This window comes from Syzygium oleosum, unplaced genomic scaffold, assembly GCF_021117445.2.
Source record: "Syzygium oleosum isolate NSW1041296 unplaced genomic scaffold, Sole_v2.1 Sole_v2.01, whole genome shotgun sequence".
Classification (NCBI taxonomy): Eukaryota; Viridiplantae; Streptophyta; class Magnoliopsida; order Myrtales; family Myrtaceae; genus Syzygium; species Syzygium oleosum.
In genome coordinates this window covers 24,160,407-24,176,983 of record NW_026607485.1, presented here as the reverse complement: position 1 = coordinate 24,176,983, position 16,577 = coordinate 24,160,407, and the positions used below count along the sequence as shown (strand labels likewise).

Genomic DNA, 16,577 nt, shown 5'->3' with positions numbered 1-16,577 from the left:
TCAAGGAGGAACATACATAACTTGCAAATCTTACAACCTGTACACAATGGCGTTTACGCTTGACAAAGTAAGATTCTTTCTGCTTTTTGTCCCATCAAATTTCCAAGCACAGGTAAGTCGATAATGGGAAAGCACGCTCTTTTTAAGTCATACTCTTAAGGATCAATCGTCGCATAATGTATCTTATTCTGTACCGAAATTCAATACGTGGATGATTACAGAAGAATGTGGTAAGCAAATTGCATTCTCCCCTTAATTGCGATTACAGGATACAGTCTATTTTGCAGGTGTACACGGCAAAAAGCCAAGAGGGATAATTGTAATAACATAATGGACCAGTCAGTCTATACAGCCGAAACCCGTATTCACAAAATTGCAGAGGCTTTTGCCTGTGAAAATAATTGATACCCACTGAATTTTATGAGGGTAATGTCGCAGGCACTAATCTAATGGGCCAGAAACGAGAAGGCCCCCCCCCCAATTAAGAGGAGAGAGAGCACCTAGAAAAAGCCTAAAAGGGTAGGAAAAACGTACAAAGGGGAGGAGAACCTGTACAAAATCTCTATATCTGTCTCTCTCCTCCGAATCCCTAGGCTACTGGTACTATACATGAATTCAGGTTAGAAAAGTAATGATGCCTGGCTTACATCCCTTCACTTGAAGAATTAGCAAACTGCCGTCGCCATTCTGTCTACCTCGAAGTCCCCATTGGGAAAACCAAGCATAATCTGCACCAAAGCGGAAAGCGCTCATTGAATTATAATGCAAATCAGAGAGATCCTCACCATTGTTCTCTATTCCCTTAAGGTTTGGACTAATAGTTATTTCTCCACCACCCAGCATAAAACTTTTCTCTTTTAAACTCCTTTGGCTTGATTAGAACAAAGACAGTAAAGGTAACAACAATTCAATTTATCTTGACCCATGTGGACTGACTGTCGATGTTTTATCACTTAGAGAAGACTAACCTGTCGTCTCCAGAGTGAATCTTTGCATAGGACCATGAAACTTTTATGAACCCTAAAGACACTTCATTTTAACAGACAACCACCCACCCAATCATACAACCAATAGCAAAATTAGGCAATAGTTACCAGGAGAAAAAAGAATCAAATATTTACCTGTACACCACTGTCATGAGGCCATGCTGATCCGAGACTACCAGGACCCACTGCTGTCAGAACAGCTACATCAGCCAGTTGCTTCATTCACTCCATCGGATTCATCTGTCTGATGTACCATGATTGCCTTGGCCCAAGGGCAAATGTTATGTTTGCTGCTGAGATTGTGGACGAAGAGGATGTTCTTCGGGTGATCGCTGTTCTAGCTGTGAAGGCTGTTCCTCTGTCTGGTAATGCAGTTGCGGTAGAGGAGACGGCACAGAAGACTGTTTTAAGTGTGTTTGCTGCTGTTGCCACTCCGACACAATGCCTCCAACAGTGTCCCCTTTAGGAGTCAAGCTATCTGATAATTGCCTTTGGCCTACTCCTTGGCTAGTCAAAGGCTCATTCCTGACAGGATTTGGAAGAGTGGAGTTCACTATGCTGCCTTTTGGACTGGATGCATGCAAGATACCAGTATCATATCCTGGTTCTGATGCTTTCCACTGAGAAGGAAGGGCAGAACTCGTAAAGGTTGCTCTATTAGCAGAATCATTAGATGCCTGAGATGTTACTGCAGTTGTTCCTACTTGTAAAGTACTATTGACTGGCTTCTGGTCTCCTTTAACTCGGTCAATTTGAGAATTTGGACGATTCTGCTGAATCATCCTCTGTGGCATTGGTGACGATTGATTAGCCTGCTTTTGCCGTGGCTGTTGCTGCAGCTGTACCTCCAGATGGTTGGAAGCCATCAATGTGGATGGAGCACTTTGAACTGAATCTGTGGCACTTTGTCCGGGAGGAACGGGTGGTGGAATCTGGACTGGAGTGGCATGGTCAGAATGACAAGGCACCTGTTGTTGCTTTGACAAAGGGAGTGCTGGATCAGGAGACAAATGCTGTTGCAGGTGATAATGGTTTAAAGACTGAGAAACCAGAGGTTTTGATGATTGAACAGGGTTTACGCATGTCTCAGAGTACAAGCCCTGACCTCGCCCAAACTCTTTTTCACCACCCAAACTTCCTGGGGCTGCGGACAGACCATTTAGTTGAGATGGTTCAGCAGGCATGCTCTGTTGCACCATGTTCCCTCTTCCAATTCCCTTCACAATTTTTGCCTGCTGCTGGGCCTGGGACGGTTGCCGTTGCTGAGGGTGGCTCCTTCCAGATTGTTGGAATTGTTGCTGCTGCAATTGACGTTGGCGTTGCTTCCCCATCTGATTACTCATCCCACCAACATTTGTTTGAGGATTTCGACTGGGACCATGAGGTGGCATCTGATGTTTCTGTGGATTCTGGGGGGGCATGGGATTCATAGAGGAAGCTGGTGTTAGAGGGGATATTGGCACTGATTGAGACGACGGTCGTGGCTGAATCTGGGGACTGTTTTGCAAGGATGGGGACATGGGAACTTGAGATTGAGATTGCATATGTGGCATCAAAGAACCAGAGGCAGCAAGCTGCTGCTGATGTTGCTGCATATACCGCTGCTGCCTTTCTTTTGCAAATCGGATTGCATAAGCTTGCTGCTGTGAGCCAGCAACATGATTTTGAGGGTGGTTCGGTGCATGAGACTGTTGCGGGGCCATTTGATGTTGCTGTTGGGTATGGCCTGGATATGACTGAGCAGGTGGTGGTGTCATCTGATTGGAAAAGGCAGAACCACCCAGTCCATTGATTGGGGGAATACCTTGGCTGTTCCCTTGTGCAGCCTGCATCTGAAGTTCTGGCAACATCATTTGTCTTTGCTGCTCCAGATTATGGCCAGGCTGTAGCAAATAGAGAACTCATTGTAAATTAAAGCATCAATTTTCCTTCAAAAAGTAGCAATGCCAGCACCCATATGATGATGAGGACTTTTGACTACTGAAACAATGCCGACAACAGCATTTCAGTAACATTTCATAAGCAGAAATTGTGTGTGATTGTCACCCTTCACAGCAGAAATTTCAAAGGCAAAAGGCAGACCTGAGGCACTAAGACCAAAAATGCCCTTGGCGAGAGGCACAAACTATAAGCACACACCAGATAAGGCATCTCTAAATAGTTTACACATGAAATCACTATGATATGATTACAGCAATTACAGAGTTGTTAATTGATCATGATATCTAGGAAAATACAAGTAGCTAAAATGTTAAGACATGGATGAAACTCTTCCCCCCACCCCCAACACCCCAACAAAAAAAGAGAAAACCGAAAGGAGAGAAAAGAAGAAATGGGAGAAGGGGAGGGGGGAGGGGAGCTGAACCCACCCTCACCCAACAAACACAGAGAGAGAGAGAGAGAGAGAGAGAGAGAGAGAATAAGAAGATAAGTATTTGGTTTGAAAGTTAAATCGTACCAACCTTAACAGTTACTTTATTGAAAAAGGCTAATTCACACAGTCATGCACATTTGAACAAACTGTTTTCAAAATAGACCATACAAGCAAAACCATAGGAGAGGCAGCATTAGTGAAATAACCAGTAGAAATTGATGTTCAGGCACATGTTTGATAAAACAACTCACCCTCACCATATGCATCCCCTCACGAGGTCTCAACATGGAGGTTCCTTGAGCAGAACTAGATCCCGAGTGCATATTTACAGGGCTTGGCACACCCACCATTCCCGAGGAAAGCATATTGTTAGGATTTAGTGCTGATGATGCAGCCAATCCTTGAAACCCAGGTCTTGACATTGGAATGTTTCTATTCATTGCAGATGACATACCCATGCCATTCCCATTGGACAACATCCGAGCTCGATTATTACCAGAAATATTCCCCGGAATAGACAAGTTTGACTGCTGAATATTTCTGCTTGATTGGGTTTGATTATGTTGTTGCATCCTGTGCTGCTCATCAGCCGGTAAAGGTGAAGGCCTTTGAACATTGTATCTGCCATCTCTGCAAACGTTCAGCACACAGATATAGAAGTTACTGTGATTGTCTTGCAATGATATGGAAATATGACATAAAAATGAAAATAGCATGCAAGATGGAACTTTTTGATTGAGCGACTTGATGTGAGGTATGTGATCGTGTAGCAGGAATAAGTTCCCTTGCTTCCCCATTTAGCGTTAACGATAATTACCACTCATCCAAAAAAAAATTATAGAAACAGAATTACCTGAGAGAAGCATTGAGTGGACCAGAAGGTGATAATAAGTTAGTTCCCATGCCCATACCACCAGATACTTGAACTGGTGGATATACCCCAGATACTGGAAGCATTGATGCCACAGCACCCTGATTTGACATTGCCAAGTTACCCCCATGAGGAACTTGATAACCAACAGGAAGAAAGTCGGTATTTGATGAAGTTTCCTCACAGAGATCAAGGGGCCTTCACAGAGATCAAGGGGGGAAAACCATCATTACTATGCATAGACTTTAAAACAAGAGAAAGCAACACGACAGGAGAAAATACCCAAATAAGGAAAAAAGGAACGGAAAGGCATGAGAAGATTGCGCCATATAAAAGATAGCACTTACGTGAGAAGAACTCCATTTAGGTTATTTGGGCAAACTTGGGAAAGAGCAACAAAATGTGAAGTGTGACCTGTTAGTTGCTTTGGGTCCTGATTCTCATTCTTCACAAGAAAAAAAGGAAGAGTTGCAAAATGAGATACATGTCACTTCAAAAGAAATACACAAAAAAGGCATTTGCTTTCAAATTATGTACTCCTCATCAAAGTCCACATACTTTAATACTAAATCCCTTCCTTCCATACATACATCATGTCACTGCGGTGCACAGACTATATAAAGGTAAACAATTGACATGCAAACATGCCAATCTGAGATGGAGTAATATACAAACGTGAATACATTCTATCATACGGACATAATTAAAAGGCCAATGGACAATGGAAGAGGAGTTCATTAAATACATGGATGAAGCCAAGTAAACAACATGAAGCAAATTGACAGCAAATTTGGACCTTAAGTTATAAAATGGCTATAACAATAAAAAATAGAAAAGAACTAAAAGTTACTTCTAAAACTTCCATTACCTAATTAGATGGATAAGTAGTCAAGAAAAAAAAAGATGGTTTGAACTTTTTAAGAGTCTAAAGGGTGTCTCTCCGATGTAGTAAGCAATACCATTATGTCCGCATTTTCAATTTGCTTATATCCTAAGTTCACGTGTCATGTTAATATAACTGAGGTGGCTTTCCAGATAACAGACACTTATCAGCATAGCATATCAAAGGCTAAAGTCAATGGTCAGCCGCAAGATATAGCGAAAACATCTTAGCCAGGCCAGATCTTCAATCCAAATATTCAAGCATCACGAATCACATTTAACCAAGGAGTTACACGTATATGTTTTGGATGATTAGAAAACCACCGTATAACTGACACATGCAGCCATATTATCAACTGAATATGACTGGAAATCCGGACAATTAGAGTGACCATAAGTAAGGTGTAACTTTTATCAAGAAAAAATCTGATGTACCCATGTGTGAATAATTGTAACACAATTTTCAAACATTAAATTTAGTAGGGAGTTCGACAAATATAATATTTACTGGCACCATCATCGAGGAAAAAACAACACATCCATTTCGTAAAATGGCCAAGCATAATACAACCTAAAGAGAAGGATACATATGGCCAATGGATCATGCTGAATTCAGCCCCGCTGGCCCTCACGGACATTAGGTCTAACAAACTTTTGGACATAACTCTGATAAAATTTTCATGGAGCACATAGTCTTGAAAAGCTGGGTTTGTGCAAGCATGCTCAAAGGAGGCATGCCGATAACCCAGGAAAAGTCTAGGCTTCAAATTAGTAACATACTCAAATTTGCACAGTAGCTAATGCAAGCTTCAGCAATGGACCAACCTGTATCCTCCGCTGACGATGCTTTTGCCCAATTTGAATTATTTTATCAAAATGTTCTCTAATGGTATCCTCTTCCACAGGGCCTTGCAATCGCTGAAACAGCTGCCTGGCACTTCCCTGCAAGAGATGACATGGCATCAACAAATCCAATGATTAACAAAGTGGCACGTTCAGGAAACAATTCAACATTGTTCTATTCAAAAAAAGTGGAAGAAGTACCTTTGGAATTCCAGGTAAAGTAGATGGATAAGATTGAGATGATCCTGAATCTTCAGCACTATCAGCTCCATCACCAGCAGTCTTATCCATTAATAGCTTGTGACGCTCCTTGCATTCTCTTGGCTTTCGGAAGATGCACTGCACAGGAAAAACAAGTTGGTTAATGAGGACCAGGAGGAAATTATGCTTTGAGTAATCAAGCCGGTAAATTGTAATCAGAATTTTTTAATACATTCTAGAAAAGAGAAGCAGATAGTGAATCAGGTCAGATAGCATAACCTTCTATAAATGACTACTATATACAGACATTGTTGTACCCTATATCTTCATTACTAATTTTGCCCTCCTGCCCTACTTAATAAGGAAAATGTGAGTCCCACCAGGCAGCAGCCTTGAACATATTTTGTCTCCGTGAGCGCTTATTTACAGACATAAAATATGATGCAGAGAGATGTATCAAGCCATGCATGACAAGAGGCGCACATGTGTGTGTATGCATGACAAGAGGCACACGCACGTGTGTGTGTGTGTGTGTGTGTGTATAAGGAAGAAATTTTTCTCAGATGTTCTTCACCTTGAATTGCAGAATGCTGTTGATTGCATCACTTACAAGCTCCCAATTCGGACCCATATCATGCACAAGGACGACAAGAGCCTGAGCAGGATGGAAAAATGTGTCAATTCAAGCACACCAAACTTGACAAACATAAACAGTGAATAAAGTAACAACCTGATCTTCAAACAAAGACCAAGGACTTCCAGAACCAGGCTGCATAGAAGGTGTCTGGAGACAGGTCAAATGCTTAAAACTATTAGACATAACGTAGAAATAAGTGAATCAGCGAACAAGTAACAAACATTTATATTATGCTGTTAAGAAGTGCATGCATTGATGGCATAGCAATTACACTATACCTTCAACAGTTTTGCTTTCTTGCTCCTATCACGGCCACTAATATATTTCATGAACTTATTTTGGTTGGAAATACTCTGTGAAGCCATGGAAGACGGAATTGACCCAGTCATAGGCATGATGTTGTCGAAAGTGTTCTCCAGCGAGTGTTTCATCTTTTGTTTCTTGGCATTATGTTGCCCATATAAACCTTCATTTCATATACCACAAAAAGTTGAGGGAGAGAAAACAGATTTAAAATGAATCTACCATTAATATATGAAAAATGAGATGAGATTACCACTGGTACCATTCGAGTCAAACTGGTGATTCTCCAGTCTCTTTTTCGACTGATTACTCTACAGAACCAAAGGTAGAAATAAGTTCTCTTAACATGAGTGCTTGACCAAACGTGCAATATAAGGTGACACCAAGGTAATTCAAAGGAAGAAAATTAATAATGAAATGAATTGCTGCAAGAGTTAACCCTATTGTGCAAGTGCAATGCAAGCCATGAACACCAACTCGGCTTAACTTCTTGGTTACGCTGAAATTCAGACTTTATGTCCAATACACCCTCAATAATATTAGTTCAGCATTTGCTTTAGGAAAGCTTCAACTTCTGAACAGTTGCAGCAGCTATAACAAAGCATATCAAGACAATTAACACTTTTTTTCACAACACCCAAGAGTACTTTACATACAGCCTCTGCTCTGCCAGCTTTTGTATTTAAATAATTTTTTTGAAATATTTTGGTCATCGCCCCTCCAAACATAAGCGAAATAAGTTGATAACTAATTGTGCAAATATAAAAAACATTTTACACAGTGACAATTTTCTGTTCTAAGGAAAAAAGCCCCTAAACAATTCAATGAATTTTATTTAAAACTTCTATTACAATGGCGCATTTTTCCAGCCTCAAGCTGTCATCAACCTATCTCAAGATAAAAAACAGTCACGATTAACTTCAGAAGGGCCACTAAAACTTAGTCAAAGTTAGGCGCTGTTATCCAATATCTAATTAAGAAATGAAATGTCAGAACTGTTATGAAGTTGCTAGAACGATATCACTACATGAACCTAAAACAGACAAGAAAATTCTTTATGATATGCTGAAATGTGCAACAGATTCCACGAGAAACTTTATTTGCCTAAAATTACAAAAAGCCAGGAAGGATGAGAGCAAACGAAAAGCCACGTTTGGAGACATAATTCCATGCTCTTACGTATCCCGAAAGGATGCAAAAAACTTGAACAATCTCCACAATGAATTAAGAAGAAATGGTTATTCAAGATAATCCTACGCAAGCAACTGAAAGCCCCCCTAGGAAATACTTATTGAGAGAGTGAGAAACAACATTGTCAATGGAGCCAAGCTCCCCAAGGGCACCATATCAAGAAAATCAAGACGAAATGAGCACATTCAGGAATTAATCCATTTAAAATCAGATAAGAAAGTTCAACCAAATATATAGGCCTGTTTGGTTCCAATAAGCCACATTTGAATTTTCCGGCAAAATTCAAAATGTACCTTAACTTATAAACAAATACGGCAAAGTTTAGGGCAACTGTAAATGCTAACATTCATATGTTCTTAAAAAAATGGTGTTTCTTGTGAAAAAGAGTCAGAATTTAACGTCAAAAGTAGAAGTAAAAGACCAAAGTCACAAATCAAACCCAACATCGGCTAAGCTTTCAACTTCCAAATAAACAAGAATCACCTGTTCGCTAAGCATGGCTGAATCCAACTGCCAACCCTGCTCGAATGGGGAGCTCTGCACCAGTAGAGAAGAGATCAAGTGAGCTGTGAGTGATTATAATAGCAAAAGTCACTATTTCTGGATGATCAACTCCTCACCATATTTTTTGCCTTCTTCTTCTTCTTGGTCTTCATAGATGTTTCACCCAAGTCATAGGATAGCTGCTTTTCAAAGTCAGCGACTGAGTCAACTTCCATACTTTTTGGCATTCTTGACGCACCTTGCAATGTAGTGACGTCATCTTGAAATGAACTAGTATCTCCACTTGAAGCATCAGTTTTCATGGGAGGATGAATGCCCATACTACCTCCAGCATTGGAAGGCATTAAAACCCTGGGCCGAGATGCACTACGGAAACGCTTCGTCGGTATGGGACCCACCAGATTGGAAGTCCGCTTTCCAATCATGGGAGGCTGTTGACTGCCAATTGAGTAGCGCCCATAGGGCAATTCAGCATCTACTTCATATGATCTTGTAGGGTTTTTCCTTTTCTTCTGGGCAAATTTCAATGACTTGCTACCTTCAAAGGCCCCAGGCAAGTAGTACGTGCTTGTTTCTCCTTCATCTTCATTGTACAAATTCTCTTGATATCCGTACTCTATTTTCAAATAACTTATTAGAAGTGATACTTAACTACAAAGACAAAATAATTAGTTATTTGCATTACCTGCAACATCAAAGGTTGATTTCTCAACTTCTTGAATATTACTTCCATTTCTCTGAAAAAGGAAACCAATTCAGCAAGCCAGAATTTCAAGGAGAAGCTTACTTGTCCATTATTACGCTAGATATTCAAGAAACAAATAACTGATCAAAGGAAAAAATAGATGAATTGGAAAACGTCCCGAAATAGGAAAGATGGCCAGAAATGATGGAGGAGATGTTGGTTGGATATGCTTACCTCCAGCCGTGTCACATAAGATTCAATTGAATTTCTGTAATTCTCCATTGCACAGGAGGGAATTGCATAGAACAGGCTTTCCTGCCAAAACAAATATTCTATTAGACATGATATACCGGCAGTAATTAATAACTAAGTGTGCATATAATGCTTGCGTTACCTCTGTCTGCACATGTGAAAAAGAAGATATTATAATGTTTACACACTACTAAGAGGATATATATCATGCCCAAACTCAAATAAAAAAATCTTACTTCTGTAAGATTATTCTCCCAGGACAAATCCAAAGAGTCCATTTCACATATTTTATCAGGAGTCTTTGGTGCCTCGGCTAGGAGAGGAGCATGAGAATTGTTTTGTTGCAAAAATCGCACAGCATATCCTTGTACAGTAATTTTTCGTTTTCTGGCACTTCCCGATGGCAACTCATTGCTTGATCCCTGACACTGGTCAAATTAAACAATTCATCAACATGTGACAGCAGCACCTCCGACACAAACTAGATTGAATTATATCCGAGACACGTTATCAACAAATGAAAATTAAAGAGTCAAAGACCAACAAAGTAAACATTGTGGACCTAGAAATAATCAAGAGCGAAAAGGCTGTATAAACCAATTCTAACACCGACCCACTCATAAATTCACTTAGAATGGTAGTAATAACAGTAACGCATTCATCCTATGTAAACTATATTACCACTGCACATAAGATGGCAATCAATTCATTACTAGGTTCATTAATGCCAACCAAATTATATCGGTCCTAGTTAAGATATGAAAGAAAATAACCCCAGACTCATCTTTCTTATCCATGCAACTCACCATCTTTCTAGGTAAGTTGAGTGTATTCATCAACTTCAATCTAAATAACGTGCTTTAAATATATTATTCATCGCGTTAACAAACTTCAATATAGTCAGAGTCTAATTCATGCATCCATTGACAAAAGCCATGACAACTCATGAGTAAAGCACAAAAACGAGCCACACAGTTCTACTGTCATATGTAGGAAAGATGCAACTTATATGCATCTAAGCTGGAAGAACAAAGTTGTGAGGCCAATCTTAAAATTGGCTGGAGCAGCACTGAAATAGATTACCACCTTAACAACAGAATCTCCAGTTTTCCCCTCGGACACTTCATTGCCGCCATTCTGTCTTGAACAATCCAATTCCTGCTGGATGCCTCCCAGATCAAGACTTAAACACTCACCCTCATTGTTTAAGAGTTCCTCCGCAGAGTGCCAGAAGTGCATCACAGCCTCTGCCAATGTGTATGCTACTTTTCTTAGCTTCATCTGCTGACTCTGTCTATCAAATCTTAGATGTGATGAAGACGCGGCATGTCGACACAATTGAGCGGCAGCAGTCATCTTCCAGAGACGCTCCTGGATAAATTGCAGCAAAAATTTACAATACTGTAAACTTAGCAGGGATAAATTTGGAGAAGATTGATTAATGGGATCATTTTCGAGAGTAACAGGAATACTATGATAAAGACCCAACAGCATAATAATTATCATCAAACCTGCGCAAAATCATTTGCCAACCATGCCATCTCCTCAAGGACAAAATCCCAGTGAGATTTTTGACGTCTCTCTGGTGCAACAGTACCCACAGATAGCTCAGCTATTCTCTTACGTTTAGCCTGTTATAGTCTTATGTCAGATATTCTAGAATATAAACAGGATATAATTCAATTTAGGACTTGGAGGAAATCTCCAACTGTAACAAAGCAAATCAAGAAGAATACTTCGATAACTCGAGCCTCTTCCAAGATAGAATCTTCATATGCCTTGTCTTCCAGTCGTAGGCGGTTGCAAGGAACTTGAAGCTGAGTGGGGGCAGCAACACCCATTTCCAATTGACTGCTCTTCTGAATCTCCGAAGGTGACAGATCAACTGACTCCTGAGATCCCCTTGCACTGCACTTTTCTTGACTTGCATTGGGATCACTGACTGTAAATTTGGTTCCTTCTCTTTCGGGGTCTACTTCAGCCAGATCCACATTGTCAATAGAGGAAGAGTGGCTCTCCTTTTTTTGCAGGTCACATCTACTGTTATGATTCTCTTCAACTCCATCTATCAAAGCATCATCTACGTGGTTCTGATGAGACGAATTCTGCTCGTCTTTAAGGACAGCATTGCCTTTCGAGGTCTTTTCATCCATTTGTTCAGCTACCATCTCAGCAACGGTTAACTTTTGAGTACTTTCGTGTTCTGAATTCCCGGCTCCCACTTTACCACCTGAATCAATACTCATCACATCGGTTTTTACCTCTGCCATAAGAGGAGCAGAGGATGACTCTGATTCTAAACATTTTGTACTAAATGCTGTGCTGCTTTTCTGAACTTCATTACTAATAGGTTTATCATTCCCTTTTAGTTCAGCAGAATTGTTCAGCTGACTGATTTTATCCTTGTCCCTTTCAGTAGCTATAGAAGGGCGACGATCAAGACTGTCTGAACTGATATTTTCGCCTTCTCTGATAAGATTTTCCCCGCCACAACCCACATCCCCTGGAGTTTCTTGGCCATCAGCTTGTAAAGATTGGTTATGCTGCTCATCTCTGGAGATTTTTGTTTCAATATCCAATTTACCCTCAACAGAACCAATTTGCTTGAGGCTCCCGCTAGATCCTAAAGCTTGACTATCATCTACCTCTACATTCAAACGATTATCAGGAGTAACATTTGACACCAAATCGCCATTTGTACTCGCACATTCCCCTTTTGCTCCGATCCGCACATTTTGTTCTTTTAGGTTGATTGATGCCAACGTTGAACCCCTTGAATCCTTAATACCCGCACGGGCAGGTATAGAGGATCCATGACTTCCACGGCTGTGAAGTGCCTCAGCTGTATTCAACCTAGCACCATCACGGTTCAGTCGAGACCTGTTCCTCCGAGCATATGGACGAAAAATTGCCGACTCTTCTGAATCTTTGGCACTCCGACTACCATCCATTTGTGATGATTGCACCGAAGGCATAATAAAGTTCTTTCTATCAGCACGAATAGACTTCTTACTGCCTTCAGGCAGTTCATTCTCACTGTCGAAAAGTAAAAGATTATCAGCGCTGTTGGGTTCACAAACTGGAGGAGCGCCTGGTCGACCACTACTCTCAATAGAATCTCCATGAGGCGAGGCAGTCAAGGCAAAACTACCTTTAGCTTCACTGTAAAACAGAAAGAAGGAAATCAAAAGAGAGAGTAAATAATGGTGAATAGTTACACAATCATTGAAGACCCACCAATGTCGAAGAGTAGAAGAACATACCATGAGACAAACTGTTCAGGATGTCGATCGATAGGTGACGCAGATTGTCCACTTACAGAAGCCGCATTTCCAAATTTAAAGTCCAATGGGTTGCCACCCTGAAGTAACAGACAAAAAGAAATGCACCATATGAAGAGAACTTCATCCAAAGCAACGTTGCAAGAAGAAATTCTTGGAAATCAAACTACATAAGAGAAAAAAATTCCATACTTTCTCAAGAAACTCCAATTCTCTTCTTCTTTTCTCACGGACATCATACTCTTGTCTGTTATCAATAAATAAGAGTTTAATGCACGTCTTGCTAAAACATTCAGATATTAAAATCAATACTGAGATTAGGGAAAAAAGTATACCTAAGCTCTGCTTGAGCCTTTTCAATTGCTGCCCGACGTGGAGAGGTTTTAATACCAATGCCAACTCCGCCGTCAACAATCCCTCCCATGGAATCAAACTCAGCATTTACTATAAAACAAGTACTGAGCTACATCCATGCATTGGTAGCTACCTCCAACAGCCTTTCCCTTCTAACCGATGCAGAAATCTATAATAGATTTGAAGGTAATGGAAAAACAAGATGTGAGTAAACCAACTGAAAAGAAAAGAAAAGGAAATCCAATTGCTCTCTATATTAATATCCTGAATCGAATCATACTGGAGGAATAAAAAATTTCGAATAGAACTTCTGAGCTACTTCAACTCTATAGGAAAAACTGAAAAATCAAATAAGATGCTTCTGATAAACTCAAAGGTACCAGCAACGCATGTGGTTCATAACTTTTTTTAATCTCTTTTATTCGTTTTGGTTGTTGGAGGGGGCACTACATTTTATTTTGGATTGATAACCAGGCATTAAAACGTTACCGAGTTAATACAAACAAGCATTATATTATAAAATTAGGCACTTTGCCTCTACATTAAGTCCACCCCAGCTACACTAAGCCCTCATTATGCCATCACACCTCATCTACTAACAAGTCTTCTGAAATGATATTCAAGGTTCTTCCACAAAGTTTCTACCTTGTTTCCTTAACTTCCCTCCCTAGATATAGGCCACACAATAATCATATCTCATCATTTTATAAAATCATTATTTTAGGTCTCTAGGCCTTAAATACATTTCCCCCCATCTTGTCCTTTCTTTTATACTTCAATAAATCTGCGGCAAACCAAAGAGGTCAAGGCTGTCCATGTCCTGGGTAATTCAGTCTATTCGAAGAATATATGCATGAGATTCCACTGAACTACACAAAGATAAATGGCAAAAATGAATCACCACAAAACTCCAAGGATGTGTGGAAAAAGAAATAGATACCTCATCTTATCCTCGAACCTTCTGCTATGTCTCAAGCAAGTATTGCACAAGACATGATACCTCCTAACTTGCTTTTAAATCTTTCCATCTGAGATGCTTTTAAATCTTTACATCTGAGATGAGGTTCATATCATATTACTCTTGACAAGGCCAAATGAACTTTCTCAATACAGTAATATTGTTTCCGGCTGCCGCACGTCCATCAAGCATCCCATCTCAATCAACTACACTCATTTCATATCCATAATGCAATGCCCATGCTTAATTCCCCAATTCTCCATTCCCAAAGCATAATTAGGCCTCATAAAAGTTCCACGATATTTCCTCAAGCACGACTGGCTTCCTCTTATCAATAAAACTTCAATGAGTTTCTCTTTCATCCTACAATAAATTACCCAAATTATCCCTCGACCACCGTACCTACATTTCCACTTCATGATTTGTTCTCATTTCGATTAGGGACAACCGACTCTTGATTTTTTTTAAACAAAACCGCTTCTTCTATCCTTTACCTTCTTCTATAAATATTCATACTCGTAAGCTCTACTTTCAACCTATTAAGAACTTGTTGGCCAAGAGGGGAACAAACTATCAAGAACTTTGAGATCAAAAAGTCCCCTCATAAAGGCGCTTTACCTTTACTTGCAGTTCACTCTCATCCATCGAGACTACATCACTTCTGAAATTATAACACGAACACCACCCCAGAGATATCCCTAAAACCAATCTAGCATTGAGGCAAAGACAAAGGCTCAAATCTAAAACTCGCTGTAAGCCTATTGCCAACCAGGATGCCTCACATATACTAGCAGAGAAAAGTATCCGCGCTACACATAAATATGAAGAACATCTAGCAAATTTGCAGCAGTAGGGAGGAAATAATGCTATACAGAATACACAGAAGGCAGTAAGGAGGAAATAATGCAATACAGAATACACAGAAGGCAGTAAAGACGCTAGCCCGTCTTATGGGTACATGCGGTGACTAAAGCAGCTGCAGTTATCTGCAATCAAAACACGAGAACTGCTTGTTTTCTTCCTTCAATCAAGGAAGAGTAGGCACTGTTCCATTCCTATCACAACCACCCCTTCATTAATTTACATACAGAGAGCTCAACAGAAGTGTGGAATTACTTTCTTAATCTGTCCGTGATTACGCTACACAATGGACGACCTGCTATCCACCAGGATACAACTACGAATGGTCATGAAAACCCGTAACTGAAGCAATAACCTAGTACCCAAAGCTTCACTGGTATGGGGAGAGCTGTCAAATTCATCTAAAGTCAATAGAGGAATGTAAAGTCAAGATAGAATCGGAGCCCAGAGAGAATGATAAAACAACAGACCCGTTTGACGCATCTACATTCAACATTGTCTAACTCCACCCCTGTCATCGAGCCTTGCACACGTAACCTCTATTGGGTGCCCCCGACAGCTCCACGTCAGAGCCTAGGGTCAATGCAAACCCCAGACAGCTCCCCCACAGTGACAACACCCCTCTATTCCAACATTCGCGCGCGGACTATGGCGGAATGCCCACGAACAAACGCCCGCGAAAGCTGAATCCTTGCGCATTCAACCCAAATGCACGCAACGACACCGACGCCTAGGGCAGTCCACGACGATTCCCCCCCACCGAACCATACCCTAACGCGACGCCGGAGCTCGACCCCCGGCACTCGCGCGGAAATTCCACGAACTCTAGGGTTTCCAAAGAAATTAGAAAAATCACCTGAATTGGGTGCGGAATCGCCAAATTGGGAGCTAGGGCACGACGACCGGAGGCTCAGGTGGGCGCTCCCCCGCGCGACCTTCCTCTCCCTAGGGTTTCCAATCTGAGGGACCTCCTCCGCCTTCAGAGCGACGGCACCGAATTTTGCCCTAGAATCCAGGAAATCCGCCGCGAATGCAGACCATGGGGAGGAAGCGCGAATCTCCGGCGAGGGCGCCCGCGGGGCTCCGTCGAAGAACGAACGCGAAATCCCCGACGCGGATTGGCCGGTTTTTTTTTTTTTTGGTTTGTTAGGTTTTGCCCCCGGTGCTGTTCCCGTTTTTTTTTTTTTTTTGGTTCGTGTTGCTCGTTCGAAGGGGAAGGGGGGAAAGGAGGAGACGAGAGACTATGCGACACCTCTCTTGCTTCTGCGAATCGGAGTGGGCTTTGGGCATGGAGAAGGAGAAGAAGAAGGCGCCGATCATCGAGGGGCTCTTCCAAAAATTGGTCCAATAAATTTGGGCCTTTTTAATATTATTATTATTATTATCGTTATTGT

At 41.0% G+C, this 16,577-nt stretch overlaps 1 protein-coding gene across 1 annotated transcript; it reads right to left on the bottom strand.

Annotated features, from left to right (window-relative positions):
* Positions 1 to 290: 290 nt before the first annotated feature.
* On the bottom strand, positions 291 to 16,342 carry LOC115676000 (chromatin modification-related protein EAF1 B). Its single transcript, XM_030598834.2, has 23 exons — positions 16,040 to 16,342; positions 13,346 to 13,533; positions 13,203 to 13,257; positions 12,993 to 13,090; positions 11,466 to 12,891; positions 11,241 to 11,360; positions 10,816 to 11,100; positions 9,966 to 10,157; positions 9,712 to 9,792; positions 9,478 to 9,529; positions 8,909 to 9,408; positions 8,772 to 8,825; positions 7,351 to 7,408; positions 7,073 to 7,260; positions 6,888 to 6,941; positions 6,732 to 6,812; positions 6,158 to 6,295; positions 5,939 to 6,055; positions 4,579 to 4,676; positions 4,214 to 4,429; positions 3,612 to 3,990; positions 1,122 to 2,869; positions 291 to 728 (listed from the first exon to the last, which is right to left on the bottom strand). Exons 2-22 carry the CDS (start codon positions 13,432 to 13,434, stop codon positions 1,268 to 1,270), a joined length of 5,883 nt encoding a protein of 1,960 aa, XP_030454694.1. The 5' UTR covers positions 13,435 to 13,533; positions 16,040 to 16,342; the 3' UTR covers positions 291 to 728; positions 1,122 to 1,267.
* Between the last annotated feature and the right edge of the window lie 235 nt (positions 16,343 to 16,577).